This window comes from Rhinopithecus bieti, unplaced genomic scaffold (genome assembly GCF_001698545.2).
Source record: "Rhinopithecus bieti isolate Rb0 unplaced genomic scaffold, ASM169854v2 scaffold_10614, whole genome shotgun sequence".
Lineage (NCBI taxonomy): Eukaryota > Metazoa > Chordata > Mammalia > Primates > Cercopithecidae > Rhinopithecus > Rhinopithecus bieti.
In genome coordinates, this window is record NW_016806893.1 from 2,311,942 (window position 1) to 2,334,666 (window position 22,725).

Here is a 22,725-nt window from a genome sequence, read left to right on the forward strand (position 1 = left end):
CCCCCCCAGTCTCTACTGAAAATACAAAATTTAGCTGGGCGTGGCGGCGCATGTCTGTAGTCCCAGCTACTTGGGAGGCTGAGGCAGGAGAATCATTTGAACCCGGAAGGCGGAGGCTGCAGTGAACCAAGAACGCGCCATTACACTCCAGCCTGACAATAGAGCGAGATTCTGTCTCAAAAACAAACAAAAAACCCCACAAATTCTGAACTGACGAGGAAACATAACTATACTTTCGAAGCCTGTGACGGATCTCAGAATACCACAAAGTTCCCCGGACAGAAGTTTAGTTACAGAGATAGGCCTGGCGCAGTTACTCGTCTGTAATCCCAGCACTTTGGAAGGCCGAGGCAGGCGGATCACCTAAGGTCAGGAGTTGGAGAACAGCCTGACCAACATGGTGAAACCCCATCTTTACTAAAAATACAAAAAAATTTGCCTGGTGTGGTGGCACGCGCCTGTAATCCCAGCTACTCCGGAGGCTGAGGCAGGAGAAATTTTGCTTGAACCCAGGAGGCGGAGGTTACAGTGAGCAGGCCACTGCACTCCAGCCTGGGTGACAGAGATTCAGTCTCAAAAAAAAAAAAAAGAAAAGAAAAGAAAAGTTAGCTACTGACACAGTTCTCAAGTCTGAACTTACATATTTAAGGACGCATGAAAACAATCAAGCTTGTATTTTGTCAAGACAAATGGCCAGAAAGATACCCTGGCCATTGCAATTTCAAAAATTTTGGAAAAAATATTTGCAGAGGTATTGTTAAAAACCTAAATGATTCATTTGAGTTGACCAAAGAAGCGTAGTCAAACTTTTTTAAACTGCATACCTTATGAAATAGTGATTTTTTTAAAAAAGGCAACAATGTCTTTTGAAAACTTACTTCTCATATTAACGTCTATAGGATTTACACTGGCAGCGTGAACTTTGACAATGACTTCATTTGGATAGTGTATGATAGGTATCATCATGTTCTGAGTGAATCGAAGCACTTCATTCTTCCCATATTTATCTATCACCCAAGCAGGCATGACAGTGCTCCTTGGAAAGGTAGTACTAATCCTTCTAACTGAAGGCTTTTGGACAACTTTGCTTCTCCAGAAGCAAACAGCAGTGCATGCATTTCTTCTAAGTACATAAGTCTTCAGAAATTCCATTGTAAACACTGGTTGAACTGCGTGCTCAAATTCAAATACACTTGGACTGGATCAAACTCTCACCCCTGAATTAGGTCAAATTCTGCCAAACCACGGGCTAGTTTCAAAATTAAGCATGCAAAACGGAGCATTCGAAAATGAAGCTAATCTAATGGAGAAACTGAAAGAATATGGAACTTTTATTCTGCTCTTCGCATATGAAATGCTCCAATTAACGTTCCAGTCAGTATTCTGTCCATTCTCCTCCCTCCCTTTCACCCTCTCCCCTTCCAAAAAAAAGGGGGGAATAAAAAAGCAGGTGCGCAAACCCCCTAGATCCCTGCCCTGTCCTGGGAGACCTCGGCGGGACAAGCAGACACCGCTCGCGATCCAACCCCAAAGAATCAAACGCTTGCCGACTGCCGCCGCGACCCTGGCCCGGAATCTCCTTGCCTGCCCGCTCTCCTCAGCCGCCGGGGTGGCTTTGCGGCGCCGACCAATCGCCTGCAAAGATCATTTCCTCGGGCTGCAATTAAACCAATCCAAGTACTCGATGTTGAAGGGCTCAGTGACAATTAAAGATGGCTGCGTCCATGTACTATCACTAGCAACCGGTGACCTCTTTTTCCTCCTTGCCTGGCTCCTATGGTGGCAGGCAGGGCACGAGGACCATGCTGGGCCGGACCCTCCGAGAAGTGAGTGGAATTGGCCCGCTGAGGCCCCCGGGAGGGCGGAAAGTTCAGCGGACTTCGTTGACAAAGAGTCCCTGAGCCTTACCACGCATCTTGGCCCACCTCGCTGCCTTCTCTTGAACTGAGTGGGGGATAGGTACCTTTCGGTCCTTAGGATGTACTCGCCGTACCCATTCAGGAGTTAGGACCTTAGCTGGGAAATCTCTGCACCGCGAATCTGTGGGGTGGTGAATCGGCTTCTCACTATTAGACGTTTGTTCTGGTGTAGGTCGAGCACCGGATGGTCTCGGAGTGGGCTTTGCCAGATAAAGGGGGCTTGCGGAGCCACTTCAGTCTCTCTTCTGTCCCCGACACATAGCTGCAGTTGTCGCTAAGAAGCCCAGCGAAACTGTAGTTTGCAAAATTCAAACGAGTAATGTTTGGGTTTTTTCAAAGAATTCGTTGTCTAGGATTTACCAACCACTAAGATACCAGGGATTCCCTAACCCGTGTCTCCATTTCCTGGACGTCATGTTTGAACGTCTAGGCTGTATTTGTGAACGCCTTCTGGGCAGTTCTTCTAAATGTCACATAAGCACCCTGAAATTCACTTTAATCAGTGAAGTAATCATTGTAACAGGACTTACCTCTCAACCCCCGTCTCAAAAAACAAAAGCTCTGGTATTTCTGAATTCTTAATAGTCTCTTTTTAATGGCACAAATATTATCTCATTTGCCTTTAGATTCTTTCTCATCTTTCATATACAGTAAATCACTAAGCCCTGTTCATTCTGTCTTGCAGATATGGCTGGAATCTGCCCTCTCGCGTTATGTCTGCTGTTAAGCTTTAATTCAGGTCTTTTTACTGCCTGGTTCACATCACTCAACCTTAGAACTGCCTGCAGGCCAGTTGCTATCAGAGTCACGTGAAGCACCTGTTAAAACTAAAGCTATGTCCCACTCTAGACTTAATTAGATCTGTGTGGTAGGTTCAGGAGTACGGTTTAATGGGGGCTTCAGGTGATTTCTGGTAAGAAGTAGGCGCTGAGGACCTAAACTGCCTTCCATCTTCCTTTTTATTGCACCCTAGAAGTTGTTTTGTTTGTTTGTTTTCCAGCTGGCAGCCTGGAATTATAATTATAGATAGCTGTAATATATAATAAGAACTTTAAATCCACAGGCTTTAAATAATAAATAATTCCTCCCCAAAATAATTATTATTTTACCATTTTAAATTGCATCGAATCAAATTTGTTCTTTAAAAAATAAATTAATAAGTGGACAACACCCAAAACTTGTTTTAAAATTAAATACAACCTATAAAATATGGTATTTCCTTTTCTGCCTTTTCCACTGGCAATCTAAGTAACAGAAAGAGACTCTAAAGAAAATATTTATTTTGGGGTAGCAATGCAATGGGAATATGTGTGATATAGTAAACTATGTGCCTACTCAAGGAGGTTGGGGCAAAGGATGTTTTTAAAGACAGAAAAAGATTACATAAATTATTTTGAATCAGTTATCCTTGGCCACAAGGATCAGTCACAAAGGTGGCATCAGTCCAAGATTGGATGGCCAGTTGCTGGACAGACATCCTTGCAGAAGTACTTGTGTGTGTGGAAGGTTGCAATGGCCTTTGTGTAAGGTTGTGTTTTTTGCAGTCTTATGATTGTTGTTTTTTAAAAAATTTTAATGGGTACATAGTAGTTGTATGTATTTATGGGGCATGTGAGATATTTTGATACAGGCATACAATGCGTAGTAATCACATCAGAGTAAATGGTGTGTCCATCACCTCAAGCATTTATCATTTCTTTGTGTTACAAACATTCCAGTTATACTCTTTTAGTTATTTTTAAATGTACAATAAATTATTGTTGACTGTAATCACCCACTGTGCTATCAAATACTGTACCTTATTCATTCTGTCTATATTTTTGTACACATTACCCATCCCCACTTCCCACCCCTACTACTACCCTTTCTAGCTTCTGGTAACCATCATTCTACTCTACCTCCACGAGATCAATTGTTTTAATTTTTAACTCCCACAAATAGGTGAGAACATGGGAAGTTTGTCTTTCTGTGCCTGGCTTATTTCACTTAACATAATGCCCTCCAGTTCCATCCATGTTGTTGCAAATGACAGGCTCTCATTCTTTTTATGGCTGAATAGTACTCCATTGTGTACATGTAGGACATTTTCTCTATCCATTCATCTGTTGGTAGATACTTAGGTTGCTTTCAAATCTTGGCTATTGTGAATAGTGCTGCAATAAACATGAGAGAGCAGATATGTCTTTGCTATGTTGATTTTCTTTCTTTTAGGTGCGTATATACCTAGCAGTGAGATTGCTGGATCATATGGTTGTGCTATTTTTATTTATTTATTTTTAATTTTTTTTTAGAGACAGGGTCTCACTGTGTTGGCCAGGTTGGTCTTGAATTATTGGCCTCAAGCAATCTTCCTCCCTCAGCCTCCCAAAGTGCTAGGATTACAGGTGTAAGCCACTGTGCCCAACCAGTAGTTCTATTTTTAGGTTTTTGAGGAACCTCCATACTATTCTCCATAGTGGCTGTAGTAATTTACATTTCAACCAACTCTTCTCCATCCTCACCAGCATTCATTATTGCCTGTCTTTTGGAAGAAGCCATTTTAAGTGGAGTGAGATGATAACTCATTGTAGTTTTGATTTGCAGTTCTCTGATGATCAGTGATGTTGAGCACGTTTTCATATACCAGTTTGCCATTTATATGTCTTTCTTTTGAGAAATGTCTATTCCGATCTTTTGCCCATTTTTAATTTGATTATTGGATTTTTTTCCTGTTGAGTTTTTTGAACTCCTTATGTACTTCGGTTATCAATCCCTTGTCAGGTGGAGTGTGATAGCTCTTATCAGGCATTGGTGCATGAGAACCCTCTCTTCTTGACCTTCCCTGACTCCATTTGTCAGGATTTTAACACAAGTGACTCTATTTTGATTTTGACAACTGTCATAGCTCCTTAAGTGCTACCTTTTTTAGTGCTACTTCTCTCTGGTGTCATTGAGTGAGCCATAGTGAAAAACAACTTTTGCATCATGGGGGAGAAAGAACTATTCAGGAGAGCTGACCCAGGGGAAGACCCAGAGGTTGCCTTGGGATGATTACTTTTACTTAATCACTCCTTTAACAAACACCTATTAATGCCTAGCATGCAAAACATTTGGTGGTTATTTCCCCAGCTCTAAAACTACCTTCTACTTTGTATTTTTTCCACATCACTGTACTGATGCCCTAAATTCTACCAATTAGAGATTAATTCATACAAATTATCTTTCAATTTAATTATATTTTAAATATGTACAGATGCCTGAGAAGGTTGGACAATTTGTTCACCCATTGTTGTAAATTATAACAGTTCAAATTTCTTCATAATACCTTAATTGAGATAATCAGTTGAAGAGGGGAAAATTTGCTGGGAATTGAATTAGGGAGAAGGGCTGGAAATGATGGAGGCAATTTGGGGGATGTGAGTGGAGGCTTATGGTAACAGGAGTCCTGGGATTAGGCACAAAAAAGAGGTAAAATGCCAAGTAGGTAAAATTCCTATTTGTAAATTTTACCCAGGTACATTCAGAAAGGGGGAGGAATCTCACTTTTGCCTTTGTCTTTTGTGGCATGATCCCAGTGTTTCTAGGAGCGAGGCACCAGGCTAATATTATTAATCCTAAAGTTTAAAGAAGGATATATTCATTTGGCTTCTTGGAGCTTCAACTTTAGAAAAACTAATCATTGCTCTATAGTGAAATCAATTCTAAATTTTAAACAACTGTTATTCATTCAACTAACATTTAGTGAGTACCTCTGTGTTCCAGCCACTGGGGGGTAGCATTAAAGATGGACAGAAGCTCCTGCTTCCTGAAACCTAACATTTTTTTGTGCAAATGCAGCCATTAAACACTTTTAAAAAAAAAAAAAAAAAAAGAAAAGGATAAAATTTCAAGTAGTATAAGTACTGTGGAGAAAAATTAAGTAGATCATAGTATGATAACTAGTTGAGGGAGCTGGACATTTTAGCTAGAGTGGCCAGGGAAGATTTCTCTGACTGAGTGAATAATACTTAATAGAGACCAGAAGGATATGAAGGGGGAACACTGGGCAGATCTGAGAGAATAGCATTCCAGGCAGATGGAACAGTAAGTACAAAGACCCTAAAACAAGAGCAAGCTTAACATGTTCAAGGAATAGCAAGAGGGCCAGGATGCCTGGAGAGAAGTGAATGAAGACAGCAATGAGAGAAGAGGTTAGGGAGACAGGTAGGAGCCAAATTGCAGAGAACCTTTGAGGCCACAGTAGGGAGTATGGATTTTATTCAAAGTGTAATGGGAATCTTCTGGAAAGTTTTGAATCTGTGGACATGATCTGAGTTAAAATTTTAAAAGCTCCTTCAGATGACTCTTAAGGGACCATGATCTATAGAAAAGCAAGTAATAAAGTACAAAGACTGACCGGGTGCAATGGCTCATGCCTTTAAACCCAGCACTTTCAGAAGCTGAGGCAGGCTGATTGTCTGAGCTCAGGAGTTCAAGACCAGCCTGGGCAATGTGGCGAAACCCTGTCTTTACAAAAGACACAAAAATTAGCTGGGCATGGTGGCGTATGCCTTTAGTCCCAGCTGCTCAGGAGGCTGAGGTGGGAGGATCACTTGAGCCTGGGAAGTTGAGGCTGCAATGAGGCGAGATCACATCAGTGCACGCCAGGCTTGGCAACAGAGCAAGGCCCTGTCTCAAAAAAAAAAAAAAAAAAAAGCAAGAAAGCATTTTAGAAGCCTGTTGCATTGGCAAGAGATAGTGGGAGTGGATATTGTTTTTAAAGTTAGGGTTTGCAGATGTTTTGGATACGGGATTTGAGGGAAAGAGAAGAATCAAGGTTTTACTTAGGTTTTGGGCCAGGGCAGTTGGGGAAATGTAACATCAAGATGGGAAAACCTCTAAAGGGAACATGTTTGGAAGGGGAAGGTTATCAAAAGTTTTGTTTTGGATGTGTTAATTTTTAGATGCCTCCTAGATATCCAAGTGAAGATGTCACTTAAGCAGCTAGATACAAGAGTTCAGAGCTCAGCAAAGAGGCTAGGTGAGAGATACACATTGGCCAGAGTATAGAAGGTAATTAAACCTATAGGGCCAGATGAGATTACCTGGGAAGTTGAGTGTAAAAATAGAAGACCTAAAATTCCAACATTTTGGAGGTCAACAATAGGAAGTAAAGCCAGCAAAAGATACTTGAAAGAATGCCCAGTGAGACAGAAGGAAAAGCCAGGATGGCATGGTGTCCTGAACACAGAGAAGAAGTGTTTCAAGGAGGGAGTGGTCACTTGTGTCGAATGCTACTAAGGAGTACTATAAAATGAGGGCTGGTGCTGACCAGTGGGTTTAGGAATGTGGAGCTTGCTGGTGATCTTGACATGCAATTTCAAGAAGCAAGAAGGCAAAAGCATTAATGGACTATGTTAAAGAGAGGATGAGTACCTGTCACTGCTACACTCAGCCTTCAAGAGCTCTCCTGTACCTTCAGCATTTACCAAGGCAATTTTTTTTTTAAAGACCGTTCTTTTCTGGCCGGGCACAGTGGCTCACGCCTGTAATCCCAGCACTTCAGAAGGCTGAGGCAGGCAGATCACGAGGTCAGGAGTTCGAGGGCACGCACCTGTAATCCCAGCTACTCAGGAGGCTGAGGCAGGAGAATCGCTTGAACCGGGGAGGCGGAGGTTGCAGTGAGCCGAGATCGCACCACTGCACTCCAACCTGGACGACAGAGCGAGACTCCATTTAAAAAAAAAAAAAAAGGCCATTCTTTTCCTAAGTAAACCTCTAATGCTGTCTGTTCAGTTAATTAAAATGTCTCCACTTCGTTACAGATAAATAAATGCCAAAATGTCTTGCATAGAGAATAATTGCACAGGTTGAACATCCCTAATCTGAAAATCTGAAATGCTCCAAAATCCAAAACTTTTTGAGCACCAACATGATTTTCAAAGGGCGTGTTCAAAGGAAATGCTCACTGGAGCATTTTAGATTTGAGATTTTTGGGTTAGGGATGCTCAACTGGAAAGTATGTAGTACAGATAGAGGACTCCAAAGTCTGAAAATATCCGAAATCTAAACACTTCTTGTGCCAAGCATTTTGGATAAGGGATACTCACCCTGTAGTATAGTAAGTAGTTCAGCGCATGAGTGTTGGAAACAAGATCAGTCCTCAGTTGAATCCCAGCTCTGCTACCTTTTTTTTGTTTTTTTTAGACAGAGTCTCACTCTGTCGCCAGGGTGGAGTACAGTGGCGCAATCTTTTCTCACTGCAACCTCTGCCTCTCGGGTTCAAGCGATTCTCCTGCCTCAGCCTCCCAAGTAGCTGGAACTACAGATGCCCGCCACCACGCCTATTTTTTTTTTTAGTAGAGACTAATTTTTGTATTTTTAGTAGAGACAGGGTTTCACCATGTTGGCCAGAATGGTCTTGATCTCTTGACCTTATGATTAGCCCGCCTTGGCCTCCCAAAGTGCTGGGATTACAGGCGTGAGCCACCGCACCCAGCCAGCTCTGCTGCTTTTTAGTTATGCGACCTCAGGTAGGAACTTCAGTTTTTTTAAATCTGTAAATGGAGATAATAATAGCTTCTCAGTGTGGATGTAAAGATTAAATGATATATTAAGCACCGAGGACAATGCCTAGAACTAAGTACTACCTATTATTAACATTAATTTTGTTACAGGGACAAAATTACTAAATTATATGTATTTGCATTTGTCCCTTCCCTTACTTTCTAAGAAGAGTGGTTCCTGAGCAAGGTTTTGAAATTTTTCTAAGGAGGTATATTAATTGTCTATGGCTGCATAAAAAATTACCATAAACTTTGTGGCTTAAAGTAACATAATCTCAGGATCTCACAGTTTTCTGGGTCAGAAGTCTGGGCATGGAGTAACTGGGTTCTCTACTCAAGGTCTCACAAGGCTGAAATCCACGTGCTGTAGTTGTACTGCAAGGTATTGCTAGGGCTAGAGTTCCATCTGAGCTCCAGCCCTCTCGACCTCATTGGTTTTGGCAGAGTTCATTTCCTATGGTTGTGGAACTAAGGTCCCTTTTTCTTGCTGGCTGTGTGGATAGTCAAGTAAGTGAGCTGAGGGCTGGAGAAATGGGATGGCTGGAATTGACATGTTGGAGATCATACGGATATTAGCAATGTTGTGTGTAGTCTGGGCAGTAACCAGGAGAGTTGGCAACTGGGGTGAGGTGAAGGAAAAGTTTGTGCGAAGTGAGGTCAAAGAACTGAAAAATCAGGTGTTGGTGTACATAGACTTGAAATTTGACGTGAACAAGGGAGAGGATAGGAGCAATAGTAACGAAGATGACAGTGCGCTAGGTAACAAAATTGTCAATGAATGAAAAGTAATACCAGGGAGGCTACAGGTCAGCACACCAGGGAGTGTGGTGTCATCTCCCAAGGCATGTGCTTCGGGTGAGCAGGATGTTTGAGAGAAGAGAAGCATTGAGGAACAAGGAGATCATCTGTCCCGTCTCCCAGTCTGGACTCTGTGTTATGTGGTAGGTAGGCACTAAACAGGAGAAGCAGTGGCTGCCAGGGAAGGCCTAGTTTCCATTAGAGAAAAGATGTGCCAGAGAGAGAATTTTTTTTCTTTTAACAAAAACTTAAAAGTTAACTCTGTTTTATATTCAAATGTGACACCTTCAGTTTCGTCCCAGGGAACTGTATATGTGATTTATATTTCCTGCTTCTTATGCTCAGTCCATTTAGCTGATTAACATCTTCGTTTTCACTTCTCTTTTCCAATTCCCTTATTGATTTTGTTTTTCTTAAATCTAGAGTTCCTAAAAATGGTCTCAATGAAAATCGGCACCATCTCCAGTGAATACTCCTAGACAATCTTATTTCTTGCCGTTCAATCACAATTGTAACACCTTAGCTTTTATCCTCAGACCAGTCTGGAAGCAGCTTGAGGATAGTAGACATTAGGGGACTTGAGAGGAGTCAAGGAAGGAGAGAAAGTGGCAGATGCAGTTTTCCTCATTATTACAACTTAGCCACGGGATGGACCTGCCTACATATGTTTGTCTCTCTAGCTCTGGGTTTTTGCTAGTTCTAACTCTCTTTCACCCAGCCTGCTAGCGTCTTTGTTCTTCCCATTCCATATACATGATATTAAAACACCCTGCTCTCTTTTATTCCTTCTACCTTCTTTCTTCTAGAGGGTTTACGTTTCTTTTCTTTTCTTTATTTATTAATTAATTTATTTATTTTGAGACAAAGTTTCACTCTTGTTGCCCAGGTTGGAGTGCAATGGCACGATCTTGGTTCGCTGCAACCTCCGCCTCCTAATTTCAAGCGATTCTCCTGCCTCGGTCTCCCGAGTAGCTGGGATTACAGGCATGCGCCACCACACCTGGCTAATTTTATATTTTTAGTAGAGATGGGGTTTCTCCATGTTGGTCAGTCTGGTCTCCAACTCCCAACCTCAGGTGATCTGTCTGCCTCGGCCTCTCAAAGTGCTGGGATTACAGGCGTGAGCCACCGCACCTGGCCAAGGGTTTACCTTTCATAAAAACCATTCGACAAACTCTCTCTTCTTGTTACTATAAAAGTCACTTACTTAAGTCAGACCTCGCTGCCCTCCCTATCCCTGCAACAGTCCATCAGCCTCCCCATGGAAGTCCTTTTCCTCTTGTCGGTGAGCATTAGGGATCCTCTTGATGACCTCTTCCCACTGCTTGTTGCATTTAAAACCCTCAGCCCCAAGAATGCCATTGCTTTGATGATTTACTCAGTAGCTGAGAGCAGATCATTTGGAGATTTTCCCCTCAAATGCAAACTTCTGTTTCTTGGTATATATGGGACACATGAAAATACTGTCAGCTTGGAGGACAAACTAAGCTTCCAATAGAGTAGAGACAGAAATGGAGAAGACTGTATATTATGAAGTCATACTGTCCTTTACTATTTGTGTGACTTTGAACAAATCACTCCAGGTCTCTGAGCTTCAGTTTCTTCATCTGTCAAATGAGATAAACAGTACCTAACTTGTGTGACTATTTTTTTGTTTTGTTTTGTTTTGTTTTTTGACAGAGTCTGGCTCTGTCACCAGGCTGGAGTACAGTGGCACAATCTCAGCTCACTGCAACCTCCGCCTCCCAGGTTCAAGTGATTCTCCTGCCTCAGCCTCCCAAGTAGCTGGGACTACAGGCACACACCACCACACCTGGCTAATTTTTATATTTTTAGTAGAGATGGGGTTTCACCATGTTGACCAGGATGGTCTTGATCTCCTGACCTCATGATCCGCCCGCCTCGCCCTCCCAAAGTGCTGGGATTACAGGAGCGAGTCACTGCACCCAGCCAGTGTGGTTGCTTTAAGGGTTAAATGAAGTAATAACGCATGTAAAGCAACAGTGCCTGACTCTTAGAAAATACTTGGTAAATACTATTCCTTCCCCTATTCTCCTTTTCTCTCAGCTCCCATCTAATCCAATTATCTTTTCATAAAATCTCCAAAGTTTTGGTGTGATCTTTTACTTCTTGTTATTCATCCCTTTTATCTGATTAGTAAGTACATGTTATTATTACTTCCTACAGGAAATATTAGACACCCATGACTCCATCTCAGGCCCTACTTCCTGTCAATATACACTGGTATTCACTACTTCTCAGTCACTTTTGGTGTGTTTTTTTTTTTTTTAACTCCTTCTTTACCAGCCTTCCTAATGTCTTCCCTAAAGACAGAATTTCAGAAAAGTTTGTTTTTAGTTTGTCTTTGAACCTGTATTTTATAATCATTTCTCTCAATTCATAGTGTCTCTTACTTGAACTCCACAATAGGTATAAAGATCTTATTTAGAGAGCCATAAAAATCCTGCAATGCCTTGTCCAGTTCACTTCTCTTATTTTCTCTCTTAGCTGCCTGTGTTGTAGCTAAGCTACCCTCTGTACAGAATCTGCCTTCAGCCATCCTTCACCCATGCTGTGCCTCAACTCCCCCTGGACAGGATGGTTTACCTGACTTATTGCTGTTGTTTGTACAGCCTGATTTTAAAACCAAAAGTTAGCTAAGGAGAAGAATGTCATGTCCTCCATCTCTCCTCAAGCTGATCAGTGCATCACCCTTCATCCACTACACTAAGTGTTAGAGGTAATAGGTTCTCTTGATTTTGAACCTAAGCCTCACTTTAAAATGTTATACTTAGCCATTCCATCACCCCTTACCCCCACCAACATAACATTTGAAACTTCTGCAGACTCAGTAAAAGGTTTTTGAATTGTATACACTATAGGTTTCTGCAGCACTGAAACAAGGCCAAATTACACCAACAGAGCTCTGTCAAAAATGTCTCTCTCTTATCAAGAAGACCAAGTTTCTAAATGCCTACATTACTGTGTCGGAAGAGGTGGCCTTAAAACAAGCTGAAGAATCAGAAAAGAGATATAAGAATGGTAAATTGCTTTTAACTATACTTAATTGTTATGTCTCCAGAGAAGGAGTTTAATTGGTTGTAGTAGTCTCCATTTGGCAAGTGAAGCTTTAAACATAAAACATAGCCTTATTTAAAGAACTTGCCATGAGGATAATAAAAATGAGGGTAATGGCTATGTGATGCTTTATAATGTCCAACTGTATTAATTTCTGCCATAAATTTGATTTCTGAAGAAGTATCTTTGCCAAAAACTAGTAGTTACTATAATAACATGTATTCATGTATCTTTATATTTTAAACTATCTCCTTTATCACTCTTTTGGCCTTTTTCATGCAGGACAGTCACTTGGGGATTTAGATGGAATTCCTGTTGCAGTAAAAGACAACTTCAGCACGTCCGGCATTGAGACAACGTGTGCATCAAATATGCTGAAAGGTAAAGTTTAACTGATCAGAGCATTGATAATTTTGTAAAATCGGTATTTTCGCTTTAAGGATAATAAAGTACCAGGATAATTTCAGACTAATTGTATCTTTGAAGGAAATATTTAGAATATAATATCACCTTTTTTACTATTTGCTCTTTTAGAATGCAGAATTTTTCTTTAGAGGTAGGCCAGCTTAATGAATGCTATTTCAGAAGTTCTCAAAGATTCTATTAATATTTAGGAAGACTCAATTCAATAACTAATTACAAATCGGGTGCTTGCCTGTAGTCCCAGCTACTGGGGAGGCTGAGGTGGGAGAATCACTTGAGCTCAGGAGTTTGTGTCCAGCCTGGGCAACATAGTGAGACCCCATCTCTAAAAAATGAAATAAAAGAACTACTGTAAACCCACTATATAACCTCTACCTTCAGCTAATTGATAGCATGGGAATAAGTGTGAACTGGCTATCATCGATACCCTTCTCTTGTGGATGATGTGAGGATTCATTAACATCTACTGGCCAGTTATTTTTTATTTTCTGATTCCTCTCTTATAGCACAGTATGGCAATGTTTAGATTTATTCTTTAGAGTTCGGTCAAAAGAAAGCAGGTTTATCAAGATATTTGGATCCTGGGAAGAAACAGAAATAGAAAAAAGTTATTCAGAGTACTATACGCTAAAAATAATATTCTATGAGGAATATGCCCCACCTTCCTCTAATATGCAGACTGTTGTTGTTCATTATTTTGGAATATATGCTACAGCTTTTCAATAGCCAGAGAAAATCTTAGTTGAAAATAAAGATCTATTTCTACTGGAAATACATAAAAATTACTGTGTGGTATAACATCATCTGAGAAGAAAAAGTCAAGTACAGTGAGCAAAATAGAGATTTATTATTTCAAAATACGGGGTACATCTCTGACTATCATGCAATATTTTGTAGAACTGTTAAAGTCTGTTTTAGATTATAAAATAGTGAATGCACAGACTATCTTTGGAAAACATACATTTAACAGTAGAAAAAAAATTACTGGAAGAAAGTACAACTGATTATTTAAATTAGGAATAATTAAGGCATATCATTATGAATTGCTTAATTGCAGTTTAGACTCTTTTTTGTTTGTTTGTTTGTTTGTTTGTTTGTTTAAGACAGAGTCTTGCTCTGTCGCCCAGGGTGGAGTGCAGTGGCGCAGTCTTGGCTCACTGCAACTTCTGCCTCCTGGGTTCAAGTGATTCTCCTGTCTCACCTCCTGAGTAGCTGAGATTACAGGCATGTGCCACCACACCCAGCTAAATTTTATATTTTTAGTAGAGACAGGGTTTCTCCACATTGGCCAGGTTGGTCTCAAACTCCTGACCTCACGTGATCTGCCTGTCTTGGCCTCCCAAAGTGTTGGGATTACAGGCATGAGCCACCCCGCCCAGCCGACTCTTGTTTCTTACATATGATTTGCATGTTCACTGTTTCGTTTCCTGTAAAAAATAACTGGCCTTTTGGCAGGAATCACCATCATACAGTAATTCACCAAAATGATGAACACAAAGGGAGAGAGGAGAGGCACCAATACGTGTTTTGTAGGCCTTTTAGAAAACAAGGAGTTGTTTGCCACATACATGCGAACCTGTAAGAAAGGTGATGTTGTAGACATCAAGGGAATGGGTACTGTTAAAAAAGGAATGCCCCACAAGTGTTACCATGGTGAAACTGGAGAGTCTACAGTGTTCCCCAGCACGCTGTCGGCATTGTTGTAAATAAACAGGGGCAAGATTCTTGCCAAGAGAATGAATATGCATATTGACCACAGTAAGTACTGTAAGAGCTGAGATAGCTTTCTGAAATGCATTAAGGAAAATGATGAGAAAAAGAAGGAAGCCAAAGAGAAAGGTACCTGGGTTCAACTGAAGCGTCAGCCTGCTCCACCCGGAGAAGCACACTGTGTGAGAACCAATGGGAAGGTTCCTGAGCTGCTGGAGCCTATTCCCTGTGAATTCATGGCATAATAGGTATAAACAAATAAAAGACGTCTGGACTGTAAAAAACAATAATAGTAACTAAATTTTTTTCAGGTTATATACCACCTTATAATGCTACAGTAGTTCAGAAGTTGTTGGATCAGGGAGCTCTACTAATGGGAAAAACAAATTTAGATGAGTTTGCTATGGGGTAAGTAAAATTGAAATCTTCTCTTGAGTTTCTTATGTCTGTGCCTTTATTTTCTTTTTTGGGGGGAGGGGGGCGGTGGGGGGACGGAGTCTCGCTCTGTCGTCCAGGCTGGAGTGCAGTGGCGTGATCTCGGCTCACTGCAAGCTCCGCCTCCTGGGTTCACGCCATTCTCCTGCCTCAGCCTCCCAAGTAGCTGGGACTACAGGCTCCTGCCACCACGCCCGGCTAATTTTTTGTATTTTTAGTAGAGACTGGGTTTCACTGTGTTAGCCAGATGGTCTCGACCTCCTGACCTCGTGATCCACCCATCTCGGCCTCCCAAAGTGCTCGGATTACAGGCGTGAGCCACTGCGCCCGGCCTGTGCCTTTTTTCACTAAATGTAGTTACCTAAAAGGATTGAGGATCTAATGCCAGTTTCTTAGTCCCTCTGTGAGATTATGTTCAGTTGTTTAATAGATATATAGTCATCTCTAATTTTACTGTTAGTTTGTATTTCCCTGATGACTAATAATGTTAAACATCTTTTCATGTGTTTATTTTGCCATCCCTGTATCTTCATCAGTGAAGACACCTGTTCAAATTCTTTGCCCATTTTTTGAAATTGAGTCATCTTATTATTGAGTTGTAAGAATTCTTTCTGGCTCACGCCTGTAATCCCAGCACTTTGGGAGGCCAAGGCAGGCAGATCACCTGAGGTAGGGAGTTGGAGGCCAACCTGACCAAAATGGAGAAACCCCGTCTCTACTAAAAACACAAAAATGGCCGGGCACAGTGGCTCAAGCCTGTAATCCCAGCACTTTGGACGGCTGAGTCGGGCGGATCACTAGGTCAGGAGATCAAGACCATCCTGGCTAACACGGTGAAACACCGTCTCTACTAAAAAAATACAAAAAACTAGCCGGGCGTGGTGGCGGGCGCCTGTAGTCCCAGCTACTCGGGAGGCTGAGGCAGGAGAATGGCGTAAACCTGGCAGGCGGAGCTTGCAGTGAGCTGAGATCCGGCCACTGCACTCCAGCCTGGGCGACAGAGCGAGACTCCGTCTCAAAAAAAAAAAAAAAAAAAAAACAAAAATTACCTAGGTGTGGTGGCACATGCCTGTAATCCCAGCTACTCGGGAGGCTGAGGCAGGAGAATCGCTTGAACCGGGGAGGCGGAGGTTGCAGTGAGCCGAGATCGTGCCACTGCACTCCAGCCTGGGCGACAAGAACACAACTCCATCTCAGAAAAAAAATAAAGAAAAGAATTCTTTCATATATTTTGGATTCAGATCCATTATCAGATAGATGCTGATTTGCAAATATTTTATTCAAGTCTCTGGTTTATCTTTTTATTCTCTGAACATGCCTTTAAAAGAGTAAAAGTTCTTAATTTTGATAAAGTCCAGTTTATCAATTGTTCTCTTCCTTTTTTCTCTTCTTTTCGTTCTTTTTTTTTTTTGAGACAAAGTTTTGCTCTTGTCGTCCAGGCTGGNGAATCGCTTGAACCGGGGAGGCGGAGGTTGCAGTGAGCCGAGATCGTGCCACTGCACTCCAGCCTGGGCGACAAGAACACAACTCCATCTCAGAAAAAAAATAAAGAAAAGAATTCTTTCATATATTTTGGATTCAGATCCATTATCAGATAGATGCTGATTTGCAAATATTTTATTCAAGTCTCTGGTTTATCTTTTTAGTATCTGAACATGCCTTTAAAAGAGTAAAAGTTCTTAATTTTGATAAAGTCCAGTTTATCAATTGTTCTCTTCCTTTTTTCTCTTCTTTTCGTTCTTTTTTTTTTTTGAGACAAAGTTTTGCTCTTGTCGTCCAGGCTGGAATGCAATGGTACGATCTCAGCTTGCTGCAACCTACGCCTCCCAGCTTCAAGCAATTCTCCTGACTCAGCCTCCCAAGTAGCTGGGACTACAGGCATGCCCCACTATGCCCAGCTAATTTTTGTATTTTTAGTAGAGATGGGATTTCACCATGCTGGCCAGGCTGCTCTTGAACTCCTGACTTCAGGTGATCCACCTGCGTAGGCCTCCCGGGATTACAGGCATGTAATCCATCGTGCCCGTCCTTCTTTTCTTTTTTCTTTTCTTCCTTTCATATAGACAGGGTCTCACTGGGTTGCCCAGGCTGTCTCAAACTCCTGGACTCGAACTGTGTTCCCGGCTTGGTCCAACAAAGTGTTGGGAGGCACAAGTAACTGTGCCTGGCCCATTTTTTCCTTTATTTTTTAAAGATGGGGTTTCACTATGTTACCCAGGCTGTTCTTGAACTCCTGGGGTCAAGTGATCCTCCGACCTCATACTTTCGAGGAGCTGGGACTGCAAGCACACATCACCTCACCTGGCTTAATTTTTTTCTTTTATGATGTGTGTATTTTTTTATTTTTTTGAGACACGGTTGCGTTCCTGTTGCCGAGGCTGGGGTGCAATGGCACGATCTCGGCTCACTACAACCTCTGTCTCCCAGGTTCAAGCGATTCTCCTGCCTCAGCCTCCCGAGTAGCTGAGATTATAGGCATGCACCACCGGGCCCAGCTAGTTTTGTATTTTTAGTAGAGATGGGGTTTCACCATGTTGGCCAGGCTGGTCTCAAACTCCTGACCTCAGGTAATCTGCCTGCTTCGTCTCCCAAAGTGCTGGGATTACAGGCGTAAGCAATCGTGCCTGGCCGAGAAATCTTTACCTAACAAAGGTCACAAAGACTTTTTTCCTAGAAGTTTTATTGTTTAGCTCTTTTTTTTTTTTTTTTTTTTTTTTTGAGACGGAGTCTCGCTCTGTCGCCCAGGCTGGAGTGCAGTGGCCGGATCTCAGCTCACTGCAAGCTCCGCCTCCCGGGTTTACGCCATTCTCCTGCCTCAGCCTCCCAAGTAGCTGGGACTACAGGCACCCGCCAACTCGCCCGGCTAGTTTTTTGTATTTTTTAGTAGAGACGGGGTTTCGCTGTGTTAGCCAGGATGGTCTCGATCTCCTGACCTCGCGATCCACCCGTCTCGGCCTCCCAAAGTGCTGGGATTACAGGCTTGAGCCACCGCGCCCGGCCTATTGTTTAGCTCTTACATTTAGATCTGTGATTCACTTCGAATTAGATTTTCGTATATAGTATGAATAAAGTCCATTTATTAAACATATGGATGTCTGTTAACTCCAGCACTAATGATAAAAAAGATTATCCTTTTCTTGTTGAATGATCTTAGGTTTTTTTGTCAAAAATCGAGCACATTCATGTAGGTCTGTTTCTGGACTCTGTTGCATCTCTGTTTATTCCAATGTCACACCATCTTGATTATTACAGCTTTATAGTAAGCCTTGAAATTATATAGTAAGAGTCTTCTAACTTTGTTCTTCTTTTTCAAAATCATTTTACATAATCTAGATTGTTATATTTTGATATGTTTTAGAATAAGCTTGCTAATTTCTACAAAGAAGTTTAATGGGATTCTGATTGTAATTGTGTTGAATTTATAAATTAACTTGGAAAGAATTGGCATCATAATACATGTCTTCTCATCCATGAATACCATACCTAAATTTTTCCATTTAGTGAGATTTTGTTTTACTCAGGAATGTTTTTATGATTTCCTGCATATAAATCATACATATAATTTGATTTATTCCCACGTTTTATGTTTTTTTTTTTTTTTTTTTTTTGAGATGGAGTCTCGCTCTGTCGCCCGGGCTGGAGTGCAGTGGCCGGATCTCAGCTCACTGCAAGCTCCGCCTCTCGGGTTTACGCCATTCTCCTGCCTCAGCCTCCCGAGTAGCTGGGACTACAGGCGCCCGCCACCTCGCCCGGCTAGTTTTTTTTGTGTTTTTTTAGTAGAGACGGTGTTTCACCGTGTTAGCCAGGATGGTCTTGATCCCCTGACCTCGTGATCCGCCTGTCTCGGCCTCCCAAAGTGCTGGAATTACAGGCTTGAGCCACCGCGCCCGGCCTTTATGTTCTTTTCTTTTCTTTTTTGAGACAGAATCTCACTCTGTCACCTAGGCTGGAGTGCAGTGGTGTGATCTCAGCTCACTGCAACCTCTGCCTCCTGGGTTTAAGAGATTCTCCTGCCTCAGCCTCCCAAGTAGCTGGGACTACAGGTGCCCACCACCACCCCCGGCTAATTTTTGTATTTTTAGTAGAGATGGGATTTCACCATATTGGCCAGGCTGGTCTCAAACTCCTGACCTCAGGTGATCCGTCCATCTCGTCCTCCCAAAGTGTTGGGATTACAGGTGTGAGCCACTGCCCTGGGCCATGTTTCTTAATGCTATAGAAAATTGTATTTTTTTTCAGTTTCTAATTGTTTATTGCTAGTACATTGAAACATAATTGATTTTTCTATATTGACCTTTTATCCCATGACCTTGTTAAAGCTCGCTTATTAGTTCTAGTTGATCTTTGTGGATTCTATAGAATATTTTATGTAGCAAGTTGTGTAGTCTACAAATAGAGTTCGTCTTATTTCTTCTTCTTGCCTTACTGCACCAGTTAGGGCCTTAGGTGCAATGTTGAATAGAAGTGGTCAGAGCAGATTTCCTTGCCTTGATCTTGATCTTAGGGAAAAGCAGTCTTTCACCAAAAGTACTTTATACTTACCCTTTTATGACACTTGTCACATTTGTAATATTTGCTTGGTCTTTGTTCTCTATTTCACAGAAACAAGAGTTCTTGTGTGTGTAGTTCAGAGTGGTAGCTCTTCGAATTCATTATATATATGTTGAATGCACTAATCCATGGGAGTAAATTTGAACGAAGGCTTTTAGGACATTGCCTTCATCAGCTGATCAAAATTAACATCACCAGTGAGGGTGAAGTGGACGTTATGTGCCTCCAGATGTAATTGTCTGAGGATACAATATCACCTATGTAATATTCCAGCTGAGAATGTATAACCTGACTCTACTAATGGGGAAACAAAAGATAAATCCAAAATGTGAACCAGTCTATGAAAATATCATATGAAAACAAAAAAGGGGTGTGAAAATCTTCCAGGATAAGAGATAAAGAAAGTAAAACCTAACATCATAAAACTTAAGAAAATTTAGGAGAGGTCGGGCCTGGTGGCTCACGCCTGTTATCTCAGCACTGTGGGAAACTGAGGCAGTTGAACTGCTTGAGGCCAGGAGTCCTAGACCAGCCTGGGCAACATAGTGAGACCCTGTCTGTACAGAAAGAAACAATTTAAAACGACAGGGAAAAATATTTGTGACCTAGAATTAGTCAAAGTTCTTTTAGATAGGACACATGAAGCACAAATCCACTTAAAAATTTGATAGACTTCATTAAGAACTAAAAAATTGATAGACTTCATTAAAATTAAGAACTTCTGTGCTTTGAAATATACTACTAAGAAAGTGAAAACGCCAGCCACAGACTGAGAGAAAAATATTTGCAAAACATGTATCTCAGAAAGAACTGATATCCAAAATACATAGAACATTTCCCACCTCAATAATAAGAAAACAAGCAACTCTATTTTTAAAAAATGAACAAAAGATTTAAGCAGACGTTTCATCAGAGATTAAAACATAGTTGACAAACACATGAAAAACTGCTTAATATCTTTGATCATTAGGGAAATTCAAAATTAAAATCACAATGAGCCTGGGCACAGTGGCTCACACCTGTAATCTCAGCACTTTTGGAGGCCAAGGTGTGGTAGTGGATGCCTGTAGTCTCAGCTACTCGAGAGGAACGAGAATCGCCTGAACCTGGATCACTAGAAACCAGCAGATGGAGCTTGCAGTGAGCCAAGATCTGCGCCACTGCACTCCAGCCTGGGCAATAGAGTGACACTGTCTCAAAAAAAAAAAAGAGAGACAATAATAATTAAATGGAAAACCTGACTCTAGATTTGATCCAGGAAGGGGATAAAATGCCATAAAGTACATTATTCTTTTTGTTTGTTTGTTTTGAGACAGAGTCTCGTTCTGTCGCCCAGGCTGGAGTGCAGTGGCGCGATCTCGGCTCACTGCAACCTCTGCCTCACAAGTTCACGCCATTCTCCTGCCTCAGCCTCCTGAGTAGCTGGGACTACAGGCACTCGCCACCACGCCCGGCTAATTTTTTTATTTTTAGTAGAGATGGGGTTTCACCATGTTAGACAGGATGGTCTCGATCTCCTGACCCCGTGATCTGCCCGCCTCGGCCTCCCAAAGTGCTGGGATTACAGGTGTGAGCCACCGCGCCCGGCAAAGTACATTATTGAATCAGTTGACAGAGTTGAATTATGTACAGTAGATTAGGTAAACGTATTGTATTGATATTAATGTTACTAAGATTGATAACTGTACTGTGACTATATAACATGATATCCTTACTCTTAGGAAATATACACTCAAGTATTTAGGGATAAAGGGCTATGATATATATAAGTTGGACCCTTAAGATACCCTTAAGCTTCTATAATACTTTGTGTATATGTGTACATATGTACAAACTTACACAGAGCACACAAGTAGTAAAGCAAATGGGATAAAATGTTGACCGTAGGTACATCTGGGTAAGGGGTATAAAGTCCTTTATATGTTATTTTTATTTTTGCAATTTATCTGAGAATAAAATCATTTCAAAAATTTAAAAGAAAGTTATTAGCATTCCACTTGTAATGTTTTCCATAGAACTTCTGGTTAAGGGAGAGATTTCCTCAGAAGACTTAACGGAATATGACCCTTTTCAGCTGGAAGACCTTGATTCACAAGGGGGAAATCATCTTCAGTCGAATTGGATGATCAAATGAGACAAAATCTTTTCTTAGATTATAATGCTTTCTCTACTTTCTTCCACAAATGCTCTTCCTTCCCATCCTCCCCAACTGTCAATTAATGAAAGCTACATGTGAGCAGGCTTCCCATCTTTTTCAATTCAAGCTACAGTGGGTTCTTAAATGCTCAATGAGTGTCAGAAGCAAATAATATACTCAGAAGGATTTGATGAAATTTTCACATAAAATGAAAGTTTTACTAAGGTATCTTGTTTCACTTCATCAGATCTGGGAGCACAGATGGTGTATTTGGACCAGTTAAAAACCCCTGGAGTTATTCAAAACAATATAGAGAAAAGAGGAAGCAGAATCCCCACAGCAAGAATGAAGATTCAGACTGGCTGATAACTGGAGGGAGCTCAGGTGGGAGTGCAGCTGCCGTATCGGCGTTCACGTGCTACGCGTAAGATGCTTTTCTCTATCTGTATTTTAAAACCCACCCAAATACAAACAGTCGTAAAGTGTATCCAGCAATAGAGTAGTTCATACCTTGGTATTTTTTCTTTTTAGTGAGCTGTATGTGCTCAAAGGTATATCAAAATTATATCTTGTAGTTGCACTCAACTGTGCAGTACACTATGTGTATTTAATACTTTTAACTTTAATTTAAAATAACAAATTTTTCTCCATGGTATCTGGTTCTCTTAAAATATGATTTTGTGAATCTTGTAGAATAAAGCATTGAACATAAATGAACTTCATTTTTAAATAATTTCAGTGTGTGCTCACTGATTGTACAAATATTTAGGGACTAACATACAATGACTTTAGTTGAGTGCTGCTGAACTAAACTGTTAGTAATGTTTATCCTTCAGCAAGGTCAGACTTTTGAAAAAAAAAGGAAAATAAAGAAAAGAAAAAATGCTAATATGTATTAATAAGATATTTTAAATAGTGTTTTCAGAAATCTGCAATTAAAAATGTACATCAGTAAGTAAAGTTTTCTCAAGCGTTAGGAATTCTTTTTATTGTTGTTATTGGAGTTATTTTATTTCAGTACTTTGTATTTTATTTTATTTTATTTATGTATTTTTATTTCTGTACTTGGCTCCTCCTTCCTCCCAGGTTTAGGTGCTGATTCTGTTTATCTATCATACTTTGTATTTGGTAAGAATCCATTAATGATATT

The 22,725-nt window shown here is 41.0% G+C and overlaps 2 protein-coding genes across 4 annotated transcripts in view; one reads left to right on the forward strand and one right to left on the reverse strand.

Annotated features, from left to right (window-relative positions):
- The window catches only part of RTN4IP1 (reticulon 4 interacting protein 1), a 60,843-nt gene extending 58,677 nt beyond the window's left edge, over window positions 1–2,166 (reverse strand). Inside the window, exon 1 of one of the 3 annotated variants that reach the window (XM_017878576.1) lies at window positions 1,964–2,166. Coding sequence is in view for 1 of the 3 variants with exons in the window: in XM_017878574.1 (XP_017734063.1) it covers window positions 879–1,152 (274 nt within the window). In the remaining 2 variants the exon portion in view is untranslated. Of the gene's footprint in view, window positions 1–878; window positions 1,624–1,963 lie in introns of those variants that run through there. The other 2 variants (XM_017878575.1, XM_017878574.1) reach the window with 2 other exon arrangements.
- The window catches only part of QRSL1 (glutaminyl-tRNA amidotransferase subunit QRSL1), a 39,290-nt gene continuing 18,251 nt past the window's right edge, over window positions 1,687–22,725 (forward strand). Inside the window, exons 1-5 of the mRNA XM_017878572.1 lie at window positions 1,687–1,826; window positions 12,124–12,283; window positions 12,602–12,700; window positions 14,764–14,860; window positions 21,823–21,999. Of these exons, the coding sequence (XP_017734061.1) occupies window positions 1,803–1,826; window positions 12,124–12,283; window positions 12,602–12,700; window positions 14,764–14,860; window positions 21,823–21,999 (557 nt within the window). The 5' untranslated portion in view covers window positions 1,687–1,802. The remainder of the gene's footprint in view (window positions 1,827–12,123; window positions 12,284–12,601; window positions 12,701–14,763; window positions 14,861–21,822; window positions 22,000–22,725) is intronic.